Source organism: Castor canadensis, chromosome 16 (assembly GCF_047511655.1).
Source record: "Castor canadensis chromosome 16, mCasCan1.hap1v2, whole genome shotgun sequence".
In the NCBI taxonomy this organism is placed as follows: Eukaryota; Metazoa; Chordata; class Mammalia; order Rodentia; family Castoridae; genus Castor; species Castor canadensis.
Window position 1 is genome coordinate 11,793,239 of NC_133401.1, and position 21,087 is coordinate 11,814,325.

Genomic DNA, 21,087 nt, shown 5'->3' on the forward strand with positions numbered 1-21,087 from the left:
CTCTACCACTGAGCCACACCCCCAGCCCCTGAGTCTCAGGGACAGAAACACTCACTGTGAGTCTGAGCAGACTCTCAGCCTCCCCAAGGCCACACTCAGGATACAGCCATCTGCCTGGCGGGGAGATGCACTGGTAAATGTCCCTCCGTGTGCAGAGGATGCACACTATCGAAACAGAGGAGACTTCGATTTTCCTTGTAGAAATGTTCTCACCGTATCTTTCTTGGGACAGCTTTTCCTGCAACCCCTTGTCATTTGCCTCCTCCCTGCTGCAGACCTGGGAACCAACAGCCCTGAGACCCTGTCCGTGGTGCTGACGACCATGAGTTGTTTAAGAACTGTCAGCTGGGGTCCCCCAGTTCTTTTATTCCCAGCAGCTGAGCCTTAGCGCCACCAAGAAGGTGGCGAGGTGCAGGGGAGCCACAATCCTCTCCACCTTCCTCTCAGAAGCTGGAGAGTGCTGTGGACACCATTGCAGAAACGGACACCAAGTCAGGGCAACTGTTCAGGTGCCCATATGTGATTCTTAGTGAAAGATGACAAAACGACCTTGAGAGGCTGGCATCAGTGGCTCACGCCTGTAATCCTAGCTACTGAGGAGGCAGAGATCAGGAGGATCCAGGTTCAAAGCCAACCCCAGCAAAGAGTTCTTGAGACCCTATCTTGAAAAAACCCATCACAAAAAAGGGCTGTGGAGTGGCTCAAAGTGTGGGCCATGAGATCAAAACCCAGAACCACATACACACACAAAAAAAGACCTTGAGAGGTGTGGTGAACAGAGCAACATCCCTTCAAAGATGTCCCCACCCTCATCCCCAGAAACTGTGAATGTGTGACATGGGAAAGACACTACAGATTACATAAGGATCATGAAACTGGCAGGTTCTGTGGTTTATGCAGTTGATAAACTGTGAGTGATCACTAGTTTCTTTCCTTACAATGAGAGAGGGAGGCAGGAGAGTTGAGGGGGAGCGGGAGGTGTGAGGAGGGTTCAGAGTAGAGAGGGGCTCCAGGATGCCATGCTGCTGGCTTCAAGGTAAAAGAAGGGTCCACAGCACAGGAAAGCAGGCAGCTGCTCATCTGTGAGGAAACAGACTGTCTCCTGTCCTCCAGATAAGCACAGCCAGGTGGACATGTTGATTTCTGCTATTTAATTTTTTCATGCCACTGTTTGAGGCAATTTGTCACATTGTCAATAGGCAAAGAAGGCAGGAGGAGTCTTCTTGTCTAACCTGAGATTCTGCATGTGGGGTAAGGAGTAACAATGACCAGATCACAGCATGAAACTCTGGGTTGTTTCCCTGCTTCTCATCCCAGCATTAGCAGAACATCCTCATAGCTCTAGTGCAGGGAGAGCTGTCTGTGGGATGTGGTGCCTGATCCGAGTGAGGAGACCTGAGGCCATCTCCCTGCTCAGGGACTCAGAGAAGGACTGGGAGCAGCGGCCCAGGTGTGTGGAGGAGGCTGCAGGTGGACATCCTGTGACCAGGTCAGGAGAAGACACGTTGTCCCATCACCATGGATCCAGGGAAGGTCACCCAGCAAGCCCTGCATCTCTGCCCTGGGTGCTTAAGTGTGGAGAAGAGGCTTGACCCAGCGAGGCCCAGTCAAACACAGAGTGGAAAAAGATGGGGACTACAGGGCCAGAGGTTCCAGGCAGTGCCTGGAGGACCTTGCTGGGGACCTGAACTTAACACAGTTACTCTGACAGCCCCTCTCTGTGTCTCCACAGGGGTGAAGATGTCCTGAGCACAGGCCAGCTGGGCAGAGGAGACACTCAGTAGCCAAGGCAGGCCACCCTGGGGCCCGGGAGTGTGGTGACTGCTATGGCTGCCGGGCTCTTGGGAATCTCACTCCTTGCTGTGCATGGGCCCTGACCTTCAGCCTGGCTCCCAACTCCAGCTCCACTTCCAGGGACAGAAACCAGGTGTGAACAACTTAGAGATGGTATTTCCCCTGTGTGACACAGGAGAGAGCTGACCCGAATTTTAGGTGAATTTCTGCTCAGAGAAGTTCCCATGAGAACAAAAAGAGCCAGTGAGGGAAGGGTCTCTTTATTCAGCTCCCTTCCAGGTGATCACTAGTGCTCCCTTCACTTTTCCTACAACATCCTTTCTTCCTTGGGCATAGGTGCCCTTAGCCTGTCCCATCCAGAGCCCAAGGCCATCCGTCTTGGTCTCCAGGAACCCAGGAGTGGACCCCACACACACACACTTCCTAGGTGAAAGTCTCCTCAGGGCTCAACCTCCATATCTGGCCCACCACCCAGGTTCTGGGGTCCTAGAAGGGACCTCCCTCAGCCCATATGCTACAGTTTCTGGAGCAGACTAAGAAGTCACATCTGCTTTGTGGTGGATCCAGAGCAGGAAAAAGCCCATGTGGCCACCAGAGCCACCTTGACCAGGATGCCTGTCACAATGCCTGAGATGGCTCCCACAAGGAGGCCAGAGGTGTTTCCTTCTGCTGAAGGGAGAAAAGGAAAATCTGTGTTCCAGAGATCTTTGAGGGGCCTTGAAGGGAGGGAACCAGAAAAAAAAATGGCACTGGAAGCCACATACAATGGTTGACACCTGTAATCCTACCTCCTGGGGAGGCTGAACTCAGAAGGATCTTGGTTCCAGGCAAGCCTGGACAGAGAGTTTGCAAAATACCATCTCAACCAACAGCTGGTGTGCACCTGTCATCCTAAGCTACACAGGAGGCTGAGATTGGGGGGATGGCCAATCTCAGGCCAGAGCAAGAAAAAAAAGTTTGCAAGACCCCATCTCAACAGAAAAAAGCTGGACATGGTGGCACGTGCCTGGCATCCCAGCCACAGCAGGAAGCATGAAATAGGAGGATTGAAATCCAGACTGGCCTGCACCAAAAGTGAGAATCTTGGGGCTAGCAAAGTGACTTAGGTGGTAGAGTGCCTACCTAGCAAGCATGAAGCCCTGAATTCAAACCCTAGCCCCCTCACACACACACAAAAGAATGAGATTATTTGGCAAAAAGTAAAAAATATTCTGATTATTCTGGTGAGGAATAAATAATCATATTGAATGACAAATAAAAAGCAACACAATCATTCCTTTCTCAAGCACACCCATCCCCATTAGTAACAGTACATAATTAGAGAAATAAGCTGAGCATGGTGGCTCACGCCAAGGTTTCAAGCCCCAGGAACACAAATAATAATAATAATAATTAGATAAACAATTCTTCTGTATCTCCTCTGACCTTGCTTCCAAAACACAGGCACAGTAATTCTTTTGATCAAAAGAATGCCCATAAAGGTAACAAGAAGTAGGCACCCATATTCAAAAACCCTTTGATTGGTAAAACCACCCAGCCCAATGTCTCTATGCTTGGGTGACAATATCAAAACATTACAACAAAATGTGTGTGTCCCTAACACACACACACACACACACACACACACACACACACACACACACACACACACACGCATCTGAAGGAAGGCTTAAGCTAGACTCCCTACCCTGTCTTAACTAATACAAATAGTCCCAATGGAAAAGCCACAACACTGAGTTTCTACCACCCCTACTCGAAGCGTTAGCGTGCCTTTCCCTCCTCTGTTGCTTGCTGTTTTGTCTTACTTACCTAATAAATCTTTGCCCACCTCCTACTTTGTGAAAGATCTTAAAATTCTTTTCACTGATGCATTCAAAAACCCCCAAACTGTGCTGAGGGGTTGTGGTTCCATGGCCTAGCAAGCATAAGGCCCTGAGTTCAAACACCAGCACCACAAAAAAAAAAAAAAAAAACAGAGCATGGGGTAGAGTCGAGGTTTTCTCCTCTCCTCTCTGGTGACAGTAGGAATGCAAAATGGCCCAAACACTAGGAAGACAATTAACTGTTTCTTATAAAATTAAACACACTTTATCATAAGATCCAGAAATTGCACGCTTTGGTTTTTACCCACATTAGTTGAAAAGTTATGCTTATCAAAAATCTGTGCACAAGCCAGGTGTCGGTGGCTCATGCCTGTAATCCTAGCTATTCAGGAGGCAGCAATCAGGAGGATTGAGGTTCGAAGCCAGCCCAGGCAAATAGTTTGAGAAATCCTAATGTGAAAATACCTGACACAAAAAGGACTGGTGGAGTGGCTCAAGATGTAGGCCCTGAGTTCAAACCCCAGTACCGCAAAAAAAAAAAAACTGTGCACAAGCTGGGTGCTGTAGTCCTCGCTTACTTGGGAGGCTGAGATCAGGAGGATAGAGGTTCAAGATTAGCCCAGGAACAGAGTTCTCAAGACCCGTCTCCAAAATAACCACGGCAAAATGGACTGGAGGAGTGGCTCAAGTGATAGAGTGCCTGCTTTGCAAGTGCAATGCCCTGAGTTCAAACCTCAGTCAGCCCCACCAAAAAAAAAAAAGATTAGGCCAGATCAGACCCCACATTCAAGTTCTGGAGGACAGGATGTGCACATAATTTGAGGCGCCACCAGTCAACCCACTATTAATACCTGACCCTCTGATACACACCCTGAAGGGGGCATGAAGGGAAAGATGGAGACCCCAGAAAACAACTAGACAGACCCAGAATTGGCTCCATACACAGACAAGGTTAAAATGAGGGGGCTGGTCTAGACTAATGTTCTATGCAAACTAGAACCTTTTCTTAGATTCTGGCTTAAAGAAAAATGGCATGAAGTTCTGCTGCAGGAGGGCTCAGACAGAGACTGAGAGGGGACCAACTTTTTCAGGAAGCAAGTTTATTAAGCAAGCTGCAGCAACTCAGCAGACTCAAGTCCAAAGGCTGAGCCCTGAGAGCAAAGGGGGCTTTCCTTATATACCATTTAGAGCAGGTTACAGAAATGGATGGGGGAGGGTGGTGCAACTTGTCCCATACATAATCACATGTCATTTCATTGGATGTTTTAACCTCTGGGGTGAGGTGGCCTTCCTCTGGTCTCCAGGTAACATTCCCCAACTCCTGTTTTCCTTTGCTTACTGTAGCTCTCATTAATCCCTTTTCCCCTCCCTGCTTTCCTGCCTCATTCCCCCCTTTATCATCTTGATAAAGACCACAGTACCGGGGGATCAGGCAGGGTAATATCAGGGTGCTCTTAAGACAAGGAACATTGTTCCTGTCAAGGTCTCGAATCCACCTAGGGTTCAGAACCAGCCCCCAACAGGTCATTGGAACTTTATCCCTTTCAGGTCTGCACAGGGACATGGGCAAACTATTTTATCTTGTTGGTAATCTCTTTAATTACCTTTTCCTCATCAATCTGTAAACAGCAGTTACTCAGATTGAAATTATTTCAGGCTATTGTAGCCAGCAGGTGAGGTTGGGACTCCATGTGATTGGGAGCCCCCCCACCACCACTGAGTCTCCTGCGTGGTGTCATCGTTAAACTTCTGTCCCAAGCAGATCAAGTCCCCTACCAGGGTGGAGAATTGGCCTTTTGGATGGGAGATACAGTAATTCCCAATAACAGAGGATTTTAGGAGCCAAATGCTCTCCCCGAGGCTGGGGGAGTGGTTTCATTACAGGGCTCCGTGGGTTTAGCTCTTTTGCCGCCCATGGCCAGTGATCGCTCGTGTTCGTTTCCCCACAAACATCACACGAAGTTACGTTCAGAGTTTGTGCTGTGGACTCAGCTAGTGAGGGGAACAGGTTTTTGGTTGTAACTGATATGGGAAACTCCCTTTGTGTCTCCTCGTAAAAGGAGTGAAAAGCCTGGAATGAAGAACTCTCATGAGGGATCATGATGAGTTGAAAATGCAGCAAAGCACTGGGGTCTGTACCCTTTTTATAGATTAAATGTCAAACTTCTCCCCACCTTCCCATCCTGTTTCATTGAGGTTGCAAATAGTGAAATTTACAGGGTTACAGGCACCAAGAGTGCAGTTCTTTCCTTTTTATTGAAGAGCGGCAGCTCCATGTGAGGTATGGACTGCCTCTTTTATCCAAGTTGCCCATCTTTCACAACCCCAATAAAGGGTATAGAGTTATTCATAGGACACACAACTGGATGTCCTTCTGCTAACTTTTGGGCATATATAATTGTCATTTGACCTGTAGGTCCTTTCCCAGGCTAGCCCCCCACAGTTGCCCCAGGCCTGGTGTTTTCAGCTATTGCAACACACACATCATAGAATACGGACACAGATTTGTTGGGGTCATTAACCTGGGTGCAGTTAACAAGCTTCCCACTGCTGGTGAAGCTTTGGAGCTCTAGCCATTGCTCCCAAGGGTGATGGATGGGGTTAAAACAGATACACTGACCATCAAGAAAGCACACTGAGTGGGTGGTATGGCTGTGGGTGCATGACCCAACAATGGTGCCTGCACAGAAATAATAAGTGTGGAAAACCAGAGTTTTGGTAACAGCACTCCCGCTTGAGTAGTGTACATACATGAGTCGCAGTCCAAAGCCAGTCACCAGGTAGACAGCTGACCAAGATTAGCAAGAATACACGGAATGGACTCATCCTCAAAGTGAGATGGGCGACAACTCAAGCTTCCACCATGCATAGACTAGTCAGCTTCTGGAGTGACTAGAGCAGGGCTGATGTCTCCTTGTCCGTGGTTTTGTGTTGTCTCCTGGGAAGCAGGCTCCTGTCAGTGAAGGGTGCTAGCGCTCTGAAGGTGATCTTGTATGGTGAGAATGGGTCAGGGATACACTCCCATTCGAGGGAAGCTGGCTTCACTCAGCTGTGGTGGATCCAGGGAACAATCTCTGCTACCTTAACTGCTGTGGGGGTGACAAAACAACAACAAAAGTGTCCCTCCAGTGGGGCTTTATGGTTGAACATTTCATTTCTTTACCCAAACAGCATCCCCTGGCTTATAAGGGTGCATGGGAGTTGTCAGGCTAACAGGGAGTCTCTCTCTTACCCAGTCATTGATTTTTGAGAGAGTCAAATCAAGGGCTTTTATCTGTTGCCTCAGGGTGTTGTCTCACTTATTTTCTTAAGGTCCCCTTTCAGGCCCTTGACTAAATGGGGTGGATGCCAAAAAAGCATTTCAAAAGGGGAGAGACTTGTCTTTTTGGTGGGGCTTAACCTAATCCTGAGCAAGGTTGTGGACAGTAATTGATCCCATAGTAGGTAGGTCTCCTGGCATAGTTTTTTTAATTATAATTTTTTAGCCTTGTGTATATTTTTTATTTTTCCTGAACTCTGGGGGTGGTAGGCCATGTGTAGCTTTTAAGTTATTCCTAATCTCTTAGCCATCAACTGTACCACCTCAGCCACAAAGGCTGGCCCATTCATTGTCTGACCAAATAGACACAGGTATTCCGTATCAAGGGAGGGATGATTTCCTTTAACAGGCACCTGGCCACTTTTTGGGCTTTCTCAGTCCGAGTGGGGAAGGCTTTTATCCATCCTGAGAAGGTGCAGACAAACACCAGCAAATATTTGTATCTTGGCCCTTGTTGGGGATTGTTCCTGGCACACAGACTGCACCTCTCACATACGATCTTAGGCTGGAGAGCTTGGTGACATAAAAATGCTGGGCCAAGATGGTCTCGAGAGCTGTCTGCCCTGAATGAGTTCCTTCATGGAACTGCTTGACAAATGTGGGAGCCAGTGACTCAGGTGTGGCAATGCGGCCATCATTTCACTATCCGTCTGGTAGAAAATTTTCACCTTTGGCCTCAAACCAAACCTGATATTTTGAAGTACACCATGGATCCCATTCAGAAAAGGGCCACAAGAACAAGGCAGCTGCCAGTGAGGCCGAGTTTTGTCCTCCTGTGAGGGCTGCTCACTTGGCTTTCCTATCGGCCTTTCGATTTCCCCAAACAGCTGTTGTCTCCCTCTTCTGGTGCCCTGGGCAGAGCATGACCTCTACTTGCTTAGGGGCGCACACAGCTTTTAGTAATTTTAGAATTTTTTGTCCATATTTAACTTTTTTTTCCCGAAGTTAGAAGTCCCAACTGGCAGTGGTTATGTTTTTAATGACAGCTTCCAGAGTCACTACTGCATATCCAGCAAAACGAGTGTCTTTTGGGACAAAGCTGTTGCCATCCATGAAATACTGAACATCTGGAAGACTAATGGGCTGGTTGGTCAAGGATGGCCAGCTGGAGAACACCTCATCCATAATCTCTAAACAGTCTTGCTCAGGTGGGCCTGAATTAACCTGTAATAGGGTGGCTGGGTTTAGAGTCTTAACTTCTATCTGGACTTGCAGGTTTTTATATACTTTGACATTTGACCACTCAGGAATTTGTTAACCAATAATTTTCTTTACATTCCATGACAGTCAAAAGAGAGTGGGGAACTCACTGTGAGTTTTTGTCTCAAAAAGTTTGTCTGCTTCAGCCACCAAGAAGGCAATGGCTGCCAGGGTGCACAGGCAGGGTGGCCAGCCTCGGGAAACTGCATCAAGTTGCTTTGATAAATAGGCCACGGGGCAGTGCCAGGAACCTAGCAGCTGGGTCAAGACTCCTACAGTTCTCAGACTCTCATACACATAGAGGAAGAAGGGATTTGTCATAACTGCAGGCCCAGCGCAGGGGCATTCATGATGCCCTTTTAATTTCTTCAAAAGCCTTTTCTTGTTCCTCTCCCCATACCATGGGTTCCCACTCACCCACTTTCTGCTTCATAAAGGGGTTTTGCCAAGAGAGAGTAACTGGGGATCCAGATCCGGCAGAAACCTGCAGCTCCTAGAAACTCTCTAATCTGTACAGTGGCACATGGGGGTCAGACACTTCTCGGGGTCTCCCACTAATATGGGTTTCTCTGGCTTTTTACATTTTTACCTGCACTTGGAGGTTGCTGCTGCCCTGGCTATCATAACCCTACCCATTTTCTCTAGGTGGGACATGATCCATGTGGGCTGACTGAGGACTACATCCTGCCAGCAGTCAATATAAGGACCCATCTGGGTGTTTCAGGCTCCCCTATAACCACTTTATGGCCTTATCTAATGACCCCTCCGAGGGCCATCCTACACCAAAAGCAGGCCAGTTTATTTCACAGAAGGTCCTAAGCTTGTCAGGAGTCAGTTTGATCCATAATCTCCATTAAATCCCCTCTTACAGTTCTGGGGGGGTGGTGTTCTCACTCTGACCTTCTCCCATTCCTCCTGCTTGTCAGATGTCTAGACAGAGACAAAGATGGAAGGGACGAGGGCTGTAGAGAGGAGGTAAGGGGTCCTCCTCTGCAGCACACAGGGGAAAACAAATAACACCACTCACTTTGTCTGTCTCCACCTGTTCCCCTCAGGGAGATTTAGGTGTCTCTTGGCCATAGTGAGTCCATATAATCCCCAGACCAGAGGCCCTGTAAGGACTCACACTAGACCATATGAGTTTACCATGACCTGTGGATCAGGACTCCACACTCACTTCATAACCAGGCTACGTCTCGGGCTCACATTTTCACACACTCTCACACAGCACAGTACTTCCACCCTGCTCCCTGAACCTGAAAGACATGGTTTCACCCCCTAAAAGGGTGTTACTTGAGTGCCTTTTAAGAGTTGATCAGACTCTCCTCTGCCTTCTGAGTTTGAACCCGGGTTCTTACCTGTCTGATGAGCAGGGCTCCCAGGTTGGTTCCTGAGCCTTTCCAGGTTCCATTGTGCAACTGGAACTTGCTTCCTTGGCTCGCCAGGAGAAGCTCCCTCCCCCAGATCAACATGGTCTGGTGGCACCTGGCAGGGGCAGCCCTCCTGGTGGGCTGGGGACTTTGAGTTGGTGACAAGGAGGTGAAAACACCACCCTCCAAATCCAGAACAAGCCCTAGAAATGTTGCAGGAGGGCTCAGACAAAAACTGAGAGGGCACCAAAGCTTTCAGGAAACAAGTTTATTAAGCAAGCCGGCAGTGACTCAGCAGACTCATGTCCAAAGGCTGAGCACCAAGAACAAAGGGGGCTTTCCTTATATACCCTTTAGAGCAGGTTACAGAAATTGGGGGGAGGGTGGGTACAGCTTGTCCTATGTATAATCACATCTTATTTCATTGGCTGTTTTAACCTCTGGGGCAAGGTGACCTTCCTCTGGTCTCCACGTAACATTCCCCAACTCCAGTTTTCCTTTGTTTTACTGTGATACTCATTAATCTTTCTTACCCCTCCCTGCCTTCCTGCCACAGTACATTTAGGCAAGCAACAAAAGAAAAACTGGAGACCATCAAAACTTACAATTGGGCCAGCTGTGGTGGCACACACTTGTAATCCCAGCACTTAGGGAGGCAGAGACAGGAGGATCACAAGTTTGACATCAGCCTGGCCTACATAGTGAAACTCTGTGTTAGAAAAAGAAGAAAAGAACTGGAAGTGTGGCTCAAGTAGTACAGTACCTGCTTTGCAAATGCAAAGCCCTAAGTTCAAACCACAGGAGGGGAGGGGTCGGGAGGGAGGGAGGGAAGGAAGAAGGAAGGAAGGAAGGAAGCAAGCAAGCAAGCAAGCAAGCAAGGAAGCCCTGAGCTCTATCCCAGGACTTCCCTAGCTGACAGCTGCAGGACTTTGTGTTATCGCCACCTGGCGGAGACAAGGCATCACCGCAGTTGTGTGCACATTAGCCCTTCCCATAGTTAATTTCTAAATTTTCTAACTGTCATCTTGAAAAATGTAAAAAGAAACAAGTGAAAATCATCTAAAGAATATATTTTACAGCCCCAGGTGCCAGTGTCTCACACCTATGCTCCTAGCTACTCAGGAGGCAGAGATCAGGAGAATCAAGGTTCGAAGCCAGTCAGGGCAAATAGTTCATGAGACCCTATCTCAAAAAAAAAAAAAAAAAAAAATCAGAAGGAAAAGGGCTGGTGGAGTGACTCAAGAAGTAAGAGTGCCTGCCTAGCAAGCATGAGGCTCTGAGTTCAAAACCCCAGTACTATCAAAAAGAAAAAAATTTTAATTTAACCCAATGCATTCAAGACATTGTCAATTCAACATGCAATAAACAAAAAAGTAATTATTTTCTTCATACTACACATTTGAGATCCAGTGTGTATTTTGCTAGGGGCTGACAGAGTGGCTTAAGTGGTAGAGTGCCTGCCCTGCAAGTGTGACGCCCTGAGTTCAAGCCCCAGTACTAAGCACCAAAAACAGCAAAAAAAAGTTACTCAGTGTGTATTTTGCACACATGGAACTTCTAGATTCAGAATAGTCATGATTCAAGAGCTCAGTGACCACACATGCTGAGTGGCACATCTTAGAAGACTCAGTGGAAGAGATGGGAGAGATGTAAGTGGGGAACTCTGAGATGGAGCCTGGAGGAAGGGCACTCTAATAGCAGGTACCCCATGATGAAGCAGGGCCTGGCTGTCCAGACCTGGCCTTGGTGTGGTCACAGTACCAGGTCCTGTGACCTGGGAGTGGAGGGACCATCACACTCATAGATGTAGACTCCAGCTCCACCCCTGCAGGCTGATTCCCAACCTCGGGCTTCTCATCTCGCTGATCTGGAGGTGCCATCTTCCTTGTTTTGAGGGGTGCATACACTGGGCCATATGGAACACTTGCCACCTGGCCCAGCCCAGCACGTCTTTTTTGGTTTGGTTTGGTTGGTTGGTTGGTTTTTTTTGCTTGTCTGTTCTCTTTTCCTCAGCATTTGAATAGCACCAAGCACAAAGCAAGCATTTCCAAAATATTTGTAGAATGAATGAAAAGAGAGTTCCTGGTGCCCAGTCTCCTACTCTACCAACTGTGAAGTTTTAGCTCTGTGTACATACCCTACACTGTGCCAGCCACTTCCCGTGAGTTATCCTTGAATTTTCACCCAGCCCTGAGCAGTAGGTACCCATGAACAAACTGGAGCCTGGAGAACAGATGACTTGCCAAAGATCACAGAGCCTGGTCATCACATCTTTGACCTTTGATTTACAGGAACTGAGGTGTCCAGGACTCACTGGAGCCCTGTTACTGACCTTTTACCCATGGAGACTCAGCTGCTCAGCCCTCTGTTTTGTTTTGTTTCTTGCAGTGCTGAGGATGGAACCCAGGGCCTCAAGTGTGCCAGGCAAGTGCTATACCACTGAGCTACAGCCCCAGCCCAGCTCCTTGACTTCTGACCCATGGGAACCCAGTCCCTCAAACTCTGTCCAGGGGCCTGAATTACCCCAAACATCTGATTCAGCCTTAGCCAGAGGTGTCTGTATTTCTCAGATTGAGGTGGTGGCTGAGTTGGGACCAAGGATTCAGGGCATCTGGCATGAAGGATCCGCAAGAACTCCAGCCCCACCTTGAACTCACATCTTACTGACTCGCTGTACCTGCTCCCCTGGGACAAGGAGAGACAGCAGATGTTGCCCAATTCATATGTGTGCATACAACAGATGGCCTTGGAGCTCATCTCCCACCTCAGCATATCAAGCCCCAGGTGCTTTTCTCTCCCCTTTTTTCCATCTCTCCCTACTTCCTCCTGTTATATTAAAATAAATCCTTGGTTAAAACTTCCACTTTGTGAGATTCCTTGAAATTCTTTTCATTGTGGATCTCAAGTTCCTATGATTTTCCATGGAAACTGGGGAGCTAAGGCACAGCCCCTGATCCCTCATCTGGTAACAGAAGATCAGCAAGCCAGGGTCAGGAGATGAATCTCACAAGACAACGGAACGCAATTTCTGCCTTACTTGACTTCCCTGGATGTCTTTTTACATGGAGTTGCACAATTACTGGTATTGATGGAACCCCAAAGACTGAAGGATTTACTCCTCTTCTTATAGTTTGGATCATTGTCTAAGACATTTACAAACAAACTCATGGAAAATATCTCTAGCAAATGTACAACTTCTAACAATAGCAACCTGAGCAACATTTTTTGAGATACTAAGGCATCACCCACAGAGTAAACAGAACATCTCACACCTGTGATCCTAGCAACTTGAGAAGCTGAGATCTGGAGGATCGTTTGAGGCCAGCCTGGGCATCACTAAAATAACCAAAGCAAAATGGACTGGAGGTGTATGTAGCTCAAGTAGAGCGCCTGCTTTACAAGTGTGAAGGCCTGAGTTCAAACTCCAGTCCCACCGAAAAGAAAAATAGAGTGGACAACAGAGAAACACCAAGAGGTTCCTTATATCTTCTGTTTATTCTCTTTATTTATTTACTTATTTACTTATTTTTGGCGGTACTGGGATTTGAAATCAGGGCCTCACACTTGCCAAGCAGGCGTTCTAACACTTGAGTCACTCCTCCAGCCCTTCCTGATGTTTTCTGGTTATGATCCTGACAGTATTCTAACTGGCAACTGCATTTTCCTATGTCACCTATTACATAAGATAGGGCAAAGACTTTTTGGCTCCCTTGCTAAGTAGAGCCAACTCCTAATTTCAGCACAGAAGCAGCTACCAAAAACAATTAACCCTCTGCACCCTTTTTAAGATTAAAAGGGACCAGCTGGGTACAGTGGCTCATGCCTGTAATACTAGGTACTTGGGGGTGGAGATCAGAAGGATCACAGTTTGAGGCCAGCTGGGGCAAAAAGTTCATGAGCCCTCCATCTTGACTGATTAAAAAGGTGGGTGTGGTAATGTGAGCCTGTCATCACAGCTACACCAAAAGTATAAATAGGACAAACATAGTCCAAGCCAGCCCAGGCATTAACAAGAGGCGCTATTTGAAAAATAACTTAAAAAGCAAAAAGCAGTGTGGGTGTGGCTCAAGTGGTAGTGAGGCAAGTTAGAAACAGGGAAAATTATTGGTCTCAAGCAGGAGTGCATGACTTAGCCTAGGGCGTTTCAGATTAGACACTTTCTCACACTCTCTCTGAGTCTCTTTTCAATTGCAAATCCTCTGCTAGCCTCCAGCTAGGCAGAAAAACTATGGAAAAGTCCACCCACAGGACATTAGGGTACCTGAGAATTAGTTCCTAAGTATATGTACAGTCCAGATCCCTTGCCACCCACAGGTTATTGGAGGTTTAAGACGCTTTAAATCCTTGTTCTTTTGCAGCTCCTGCTTCTCCAGCTGGCAGAGACCACACGCCCTTGTGATCCCTAGCACCCCCCACCAGGCCTCACCTATAATAAACTTCATTGTCTAGTTTACATCCCCATGTTCTGCATGGATTCTTCCACATGGGACACAAGAATCTAGGAGTCTTCTGATCAGGGATTGATAAAGACTACAATAGCAGAGAGACTGCCTAACAAGGGCAAGGCCCTGAGTTCAACCCCACTACCACAAAAAAAAAGGATTTTACAAGGGATCAAAGTTTGGGGAAAATGAGGCAAGATATCTAGGACAAGGTGACAGGGAAATTAGAAAATATATCAAAAACTAAGCTGGTTCAGGAACTGAGGCAGAACTAGGACATAAGGCTGGAAAAAAAAAAATCACCAGAACAGCAAGAAACTAAATAACCTTCCATCACCCTCCCTTCTCTCTTAGATATTAAGCGAGATACACTTCCCCCAAAACAGTAATTGGGTATGAAATAGAAAATGCCTGGTTTTTGTAATTCTGTGACTGGGAAGAAGACCTAAAAAACGACCACAAAAAAAGAGACACACTTGAGTCACAAAATCCTTTGATTGTGTGTGGGGGCTTATGAATGCCAGTCTCTCTCTCTCTCTCTCTCTCTCTCTCTCTCTCTCTCTCTCTCTCTCTCTCTCTCTCTCTCATCAATAGCTGACAAGTCTGTGGAGCTGAGGGCTCTGTGTGTAGCCTCCATCTCAGGGTCATCCCACATCAAAGCCAGACATGGTGTCACATGTTGTAACCCCAATATTTGGCGGGAGGCTGAGGCAGAGGATTGTGAGTTCAAGGCCAGTCTGGGCTAAATAGTGAGACCCTGTTTCAAAAAAGCAAATAATAATGAAAGCTGTCACTCATTCCACCCTCCCTCAAATCCCTGGCAACCACTAGTCTACTTACTTTCTCTATTGATTTGCCTGTTTGGTCACTTCATATAAACATAATCTTACAAAGGCGGGTGTGGGGACTCACACCTGTAATTCTAGCTACTTGGGAGGCAGCAATCAGAAGGATCACCTGAGCAAAAGTTTGAGAGACGCCCCCCCCCAATCTCAGTGAGTAAAAGCCCTTGCATAAATGTGAGACCCCTATTCGAAAAATAACTACAGCAGGACTGGAGGCATGGCTCATGTACTGCTTTGCAAGAGCAAAGCCCTGAGTTTGAACCCCAGTTCCACCAAGAAAAAAAGAAAAATAAATTGAAAAATAACTAAAACAATAAAAAGCGCTGCAGGTGTGGCCTAAGTGGTTGAGCGCCTGCCTGCAAAAGTGAAGCCCAGAGTTCAAACCCCAATGTCGCAAAACAAAAACATAATCTTACAAAATGTGACCTTTCCTATCTGGCTTTTTTTTCACATAGCATAATGTTATCAAGTTTCATCCATAACATAGCATGTATCATTTTAACACATTTGTTTTTGGCAGTACTGGGGTTTGAACCCAAGGCCTCACACTTGCTAGGCAGGTGCTCTACCACTTGACCCACTCCACCATCTCCTTTCATTCTGACTAAACAATATTTCATTTATTACATATAATATTTTGTTTACCATTTACCAACCAAAATGGACATTTGGATTGTTTCCATTACTGGCTGTTGTGAGTGATGGTGTATGAACATTCATCTATAAGTTCTTGTGTGGATTTGTTTCAGTTCTCTTGGGTATATACCAAGGTCATATACTTACTCTATGTTAAACTTCCTAGTTTTTTGGGTTTTGGTTTTGGGGGTTTTTTTGGTGGGAATGGTGTTTGAACTCTGGGCTTTGGGATTGCTAAGCAGGTTCTCTACTGTTTGAGCCACACCTCCAGTCCATTTTGCTGTTGTTATTTTGGAGATGGGGTACTATGAACTATTTGCCTGGGTTGGCCTCAAATCTTTATCCTCTTAGCCTCCTATGTGGCTAGGATTATAGGTATGAACAACAGGCACCTGCCTCCTCCTCTCTCTGTTCTTATAAAGCCGCTCATTTTCAGTGCTGGAGGCTTCTAATGACATTATCTCATCCTAATTGCCTCCCAAGAGCCTTCAAAATGCCATCATTGGATTATGTTTCTACCCTCTGAATATCTCACAGTAGGGATTAAACTCTAACATGAGTTTTGGAGACAAACCATATTCATAGCAAAGCCTGGATCCCCAGCCCCCACCCTGTACCAGCACCCCAGTCCAGGAGTGGGGGCGTGCTGCACTGGAAAAAATAAAGCATCTTGGCCCAGGGCCTTGTGCTGCTAGGCAAGCGCCCTACCACTGAGCCACACCCCCAGCCCGGAAGCAGCTTGTTATTAAGGAGGAAATTCCCACAGAAAGGGTTTTGGTGTCTCTTCTATACCAACATCTACTTGTCTACAAATATCCTCCCTCCCAGGGAGAAGGTGCTTTGCAAAATGGCAGTGTGTGTTTGTTTTCACTGGGAGTAATTAATGGCTTTAGGAATGTCCAAATGCCTCTTTTGAAGACATGACTGAACTCAGGCTGGGGTCCTCCACCTGCTGACTGGGACATCTTTTCTGCAAACATAGACCCAGACAAGAGTCTGCAGGCACAGGGCTAGGGGTGTAGCTCAGGGGTAGAGCACTTGCCTAGTATGCACAAAGTCCTGGGCTTGATCCCCAGCACTGCAAAAATAAAAATAAAAACAAGAGAGAGAGACAGAGAAAGAATGAGAGCCCTTGCTCCTGCAGGTGGAGCTGTGACACATTTGCAGCAGATCTAGGAAGGAGTTCTACGAACTCCCTTCCACACTCTTTTCAAACACTGCACCTATATTGTAATTTTAAATGTTCTAGCAGCCATATTTTAAAATGTAACAAGACAAGGTTGGGCTAGAGGTGTAGCTCAGTGGTAGAGCACTTACAAATAAGTTAAAATTTTTAAAAAGGAAGGAAATGCTAACACATGCTACAGAATGAATGAACCCTGGCTTATTAAATGAAATAAGCCAGTCTCAAAAACACAAATATTGAGTGATTCCACTTGTATGAGGCACCTACAGTGTCAAATTCAGAGATACAGAAAAAGATCTACACACTTAACAATAAGCCAGATGTGAAGACACACAGCTGTAATCCTAGCCCGTGGTAGGCTGAGGCAAGAGAATAGTGAGTTTGAGGCCAGTTGGAATACATAACAAGACCCTGTCTCCAAAAACCAAACAAGCCCGGTATAAGTGGCTCAAGCCTGTAATCCTAGCTACTCAGGAGGCAGTGATCAGAGGGATCATGGTTCAAAGCCAGTCAAGGCAAAAAGTCCATAAGACCCTATATCTTGAAAAAACCCTTCACAAAAAAAAAAGGGGGGGTGCTCAAGGTGTAGGCCCTGAGTTCAAACCCTAGTACTGCAAAAAAAAAAAAAGTCTAAGTCTTAAAGGTGGGGAGGCGTTGGTGTGAGTCAAATATTAGAGCACCTGCCTGAACAAGTATAAGGGCCTGAATTCAAACCCCAGTACCACCAAAAAAAGGTTAAAATGAACAATTTTATATTATATATTTTTAACCACAATAAAACATCAAGTGAAGTTAATTTTAGTAATTGTTATCTCAATATGTTCAAAATAGTATAATTTCAGTTACCATACTGGCCTTTGAAGTGCTCTGTATTTTGACACTCACAGCACATCTTGATCCAGACTTGCCATGTCTAGGGTGCCCAATAACCAAGCTCTGCTGTGGCTCCCCACCCCTTGGACAGTGCTGATCGTCGACCCATCTGCAAACAACCCCATCTTATTTGCAGAGTCCTTTCTCTCCCAGCCACACCCAGGCTATTCTGCAGTTGGACCTGCAGGTCGGTGCCTCACCCACATCATTAACAACCAAACCCGCCCACAGCACTCAGGCCACTGCCCGGATGTGGCTGCAGACAGCTTCAGAGAAAGCACTTGCCTGCTACTGATTCGATCTGCATGTGATTTGACCTGCAATCCTTTCTTTGGATTGTATCAAACTAAAAAGCCTCAGATAGTCATCTCAAAGTCAGGGGGGCGCCCTAGGCTGAAGGATCCCAGGGGTCCTTCCTCCTGCTTCGCCTGGGGCTCTTCATCCTCTTCCTCAGGGCAACTTTCTTCTTCTTCCTCCTCCTCTTCCAGGACAGTGGTCAGCTCCTCCCGAAGGGCTCCCATCTCCAGCCCCAGGCTGCACAGCTGGCCCAGCAGCTGGACATCCATTCTGCGCAGGTTCCGCTGCCAGAAGGAAAGGCCATCACAGGCATGCCACGCAGGACACGGGGGCAAGGGTCCTCCTGGAACTTGGGTGGGAGCAAGTTCTGCCCACAGCACCTAGGCACGGTCCTCGCTGTGTCCCTCCATTCTTAGTAACAACTGCTTCTGATGGGTTCTCCTGATTTCTGCCTGTCACGTCTCTCCACTTGTCTCCCTCTCTTGTTATCTGTCCCTATCTCTATTTGTCTGTCTCTGTCCCTGTCTGTTTCTATGTCTCTCCAGGTCCCTGTCTCTTTCTCTGTTTCCCCATTTCTCTGCACACGCCCTTGGTGCTGTCTCCATATTCTCTCTCTCTCTCTGTCTGTCTCTTTCTGGTTCTATCTCCATTTGTGCCTCTCACTCTGTGTCTCCTCATCTCCCTCTGTCTCTGTCTCTATTTCTCTTTTCCTGTCTCTCTGTTTCTGTCTTCAATCTCTGGTCCTTTTTTCTCCTTTCTTCTTCCTCTTTTTTTTTTTTTTTTTGAGACAGGATCTCTCTGCCCTTGAACATGAGATCCTCCTGCCTCAGCCTCCTGAGTGCTGGGATATCACATGTGTACCGCTCCTGGTTAACATCTAGACCTTTCTGTTTTCTTTCATTCCCACTCATTCATTCGTACTCTCTCTCCATCTCTTGTCCCCTTAAACCCCTCACTCACCAGCTCCTCCCAGATCCATAGTAGGCTCTCCCTGGCACCTTCAGGGTCTACCCCTGGTGACATGAGGGTCTGGCTAGGGCTCTCCTCTAGTGGAGAAACCCACAGGGCCTTGGGTGGTGGGCCCAACCCAGGGGGCTCCAGTCCAGCCTGCTTCAGCTGCATCCACAGCTCCATAGTCTGAGTGGTGCCTGCCAGAGCAGGAAGTAGCAAGGTCCAGGGGAGCTGGGGGGGTGGGGTGACAGCAGTGGGGGCGCTGGCAGAAGCATCCCAAAGTCCATTCTTCAGGGCCCATCAGCTGGCTGTTTCCTTTTTTTTTCCCTTCTGAAGTCTGACCTCAGCTGTCTCACAGGGTCCAAACACAGCCTCTCCCAGAGGTCGAACTCCACCCTCCTGCCTCTTCTCAAACCTGACTCCTCACAGTGCCAGCCAGCAGTTGTCTTCCTGTCTCTCCTGGCTCCTCCTCCCCCTCCAGCCCCTCCTCCTCAGCCTCTCTGGCTGAACTTGACCTCTGGCTTGGTCCTTGCCTATCCTCTGGCTCAGGCCCTCCCAGGGCTTCCTCACTAGTGTGCCTTAGGGAGCCAGTGTCCAGGTTGCTTGCTGCAGAGGAGCAGCCAGTTCCACTTGATCGTGGACTTGCCTGTGGTCATTAGCACTGACAGGGTGGCCCTGCCATAGAAAAGACTGGGAAGTGCAGGCCTCCTTCTGCCTTGAGCTCTGTTTTGAATCTAAATTGTTAAAATTTCACAGATAAGCTGGACATGGTGGTGCACACCTGTAATTCCAGCACTTGGAAGGTAGAGGCAGGAGGATTGTGAGGGTCAGGCCAGCCTGGACTACATAGCAAGACCTTGCCTCAAAAAAAAAAAAAAACAATCCATGGATATGTCAATGGTTCCCATGACCCTGACTCAGGCCTGATCTCCCTCCAGAGGTCCACACTCCACCTCAGCAGCTCCACCTGCATATCTTAGCCATCTCAAGGTCAATATGGTCAAAACAGAACTCTCAATTAAAACCTACCCTGCTGGATCTATTTTCTGTTGATGCTGAATGAATCCCCATAATCTTTCCTTTTAGTGAGACTGACTGGGGTTTGAACTCAGGGCTTCATGCTTGCAAAGCAGCTACTCTACCACTTGAATCACACCTCCAGTCCATTTTGCTCTGGTTATTTCAGAGATGGGGGGTCTCACAAATTATTTGTCCGGCTAGCCTCAAACCATGACTCTCCCAATCTCAGTCTCCTAAGTAACTAGGATTACAGGGATGAGCCAACAGTGCTGGGCTAAATCACCATCACCATAACTTTGTGTTAGAACAACTTCAAAGGTTATTCTCTTACAGTCCTGGAGGTCAGAAATCTAAAGTAGGTGCCCCTGGTTTCTTCTGGAGGCTTTAGGGGAGAATCCATTTCCTAGTGTTTTCCAGCTTCCAGAGGACATCCACCATCCTTGGCTGGTAGCTCCTTCCTTGCACTACTTCAATCTTTGCCTCCATCATTCTATCTTCTACTGACTTTCACCCTCCACCTGATAGAACTCTTGTGATTACATTGGTTCCACCCCATTATCCATGATAATCTCCCTATATCAAGATTCTTAAACCAAGCATGGTAACACACACCTATAATTCTAGCCCTGGGCAAGAGGATAGCTACATAGTGAGAGCCTATTTCAAACTTTATTATAAAATTTTTATTAGGATATATTCATTATGCAGGAGGGAGTTCATAGGGACAATTCCAATTAGACTTAGACTTTACATTGCCCCCATCGTCTCTTCCCCTCAGCCCCCTCCCCATTCCACTTAAAGCAATTTCGAGAGGTTTTCTAGTTCTGTTTTATATAGGTATATGAAGTCCATTAACCATACACCATCTCCTTAATCACCTTCCTTCACACTCCCTCCTCCCACTAGTACCCCCCTACACGCACTGTGCATATTTTACCGTCCTTATTTTTGTCATTAATATTTAGATTGACGTTCAAAGGGGCATCTTAATGTATGCCCACTGTGGGTGTGCTTTACTTTAGTCTGTTCAATCCCTTTGAATACTCTCCCTTATCCCTTTACCTCCCTCCCCCATTTTTCAACAGTTTTCAATACACATCCTTATATCCTCTATCTTCATGTCTTATGTGAGATTACTGATGCTCTATCGTTCTCTTTTCCTTTCCCTCCTTCCCTGAGTTCCATAGGGTAATTTCACTGTTATAAACATGTTCTCCATCTGAGTTTGTATATGATCATGCTTTTGTGTATATGTTTATCTTTGGATCTATTTTCCATGTATGAGAGAAAACATGTGCCTTTTGTATTTCTGATCCTGGCTTACTTTACCT

General features: G+C 47.0%; 1 protein-coding gene across 1 annotated transcript; it reads right to left on the reverse strand.

The window, feature by feature from the left end:
• Nucleotides 1-10,316: 10,316 nt before the first annotated feature.
• On the reverse strand, nucleotides 10,317-20,525 carry Erich4 (glutamate rich 4). Its single transcript, XM_020186974.2, has 2 exons — nucleotides 18,746-20,525; nucleotides 10,317-18,069 (listed from the first exon to the last, which is right to left on the reverse strand). The coding sequence occupies exons 1-2, from the start codon at nucleotides 18,917-18,919 to the stop codon at nucleotides 17,845-17,847; spliced, it is 399 nt and encodes a 132-aa protein (XP_020042563.1). The 5' UTR covers nucleotides 18,920-20,525; the 3' UTR covers nucleotides 10,317-17,844.
• Between the last annotated feature and the right edge of the window lie 562 nt (nucleotides 20,526-21,087).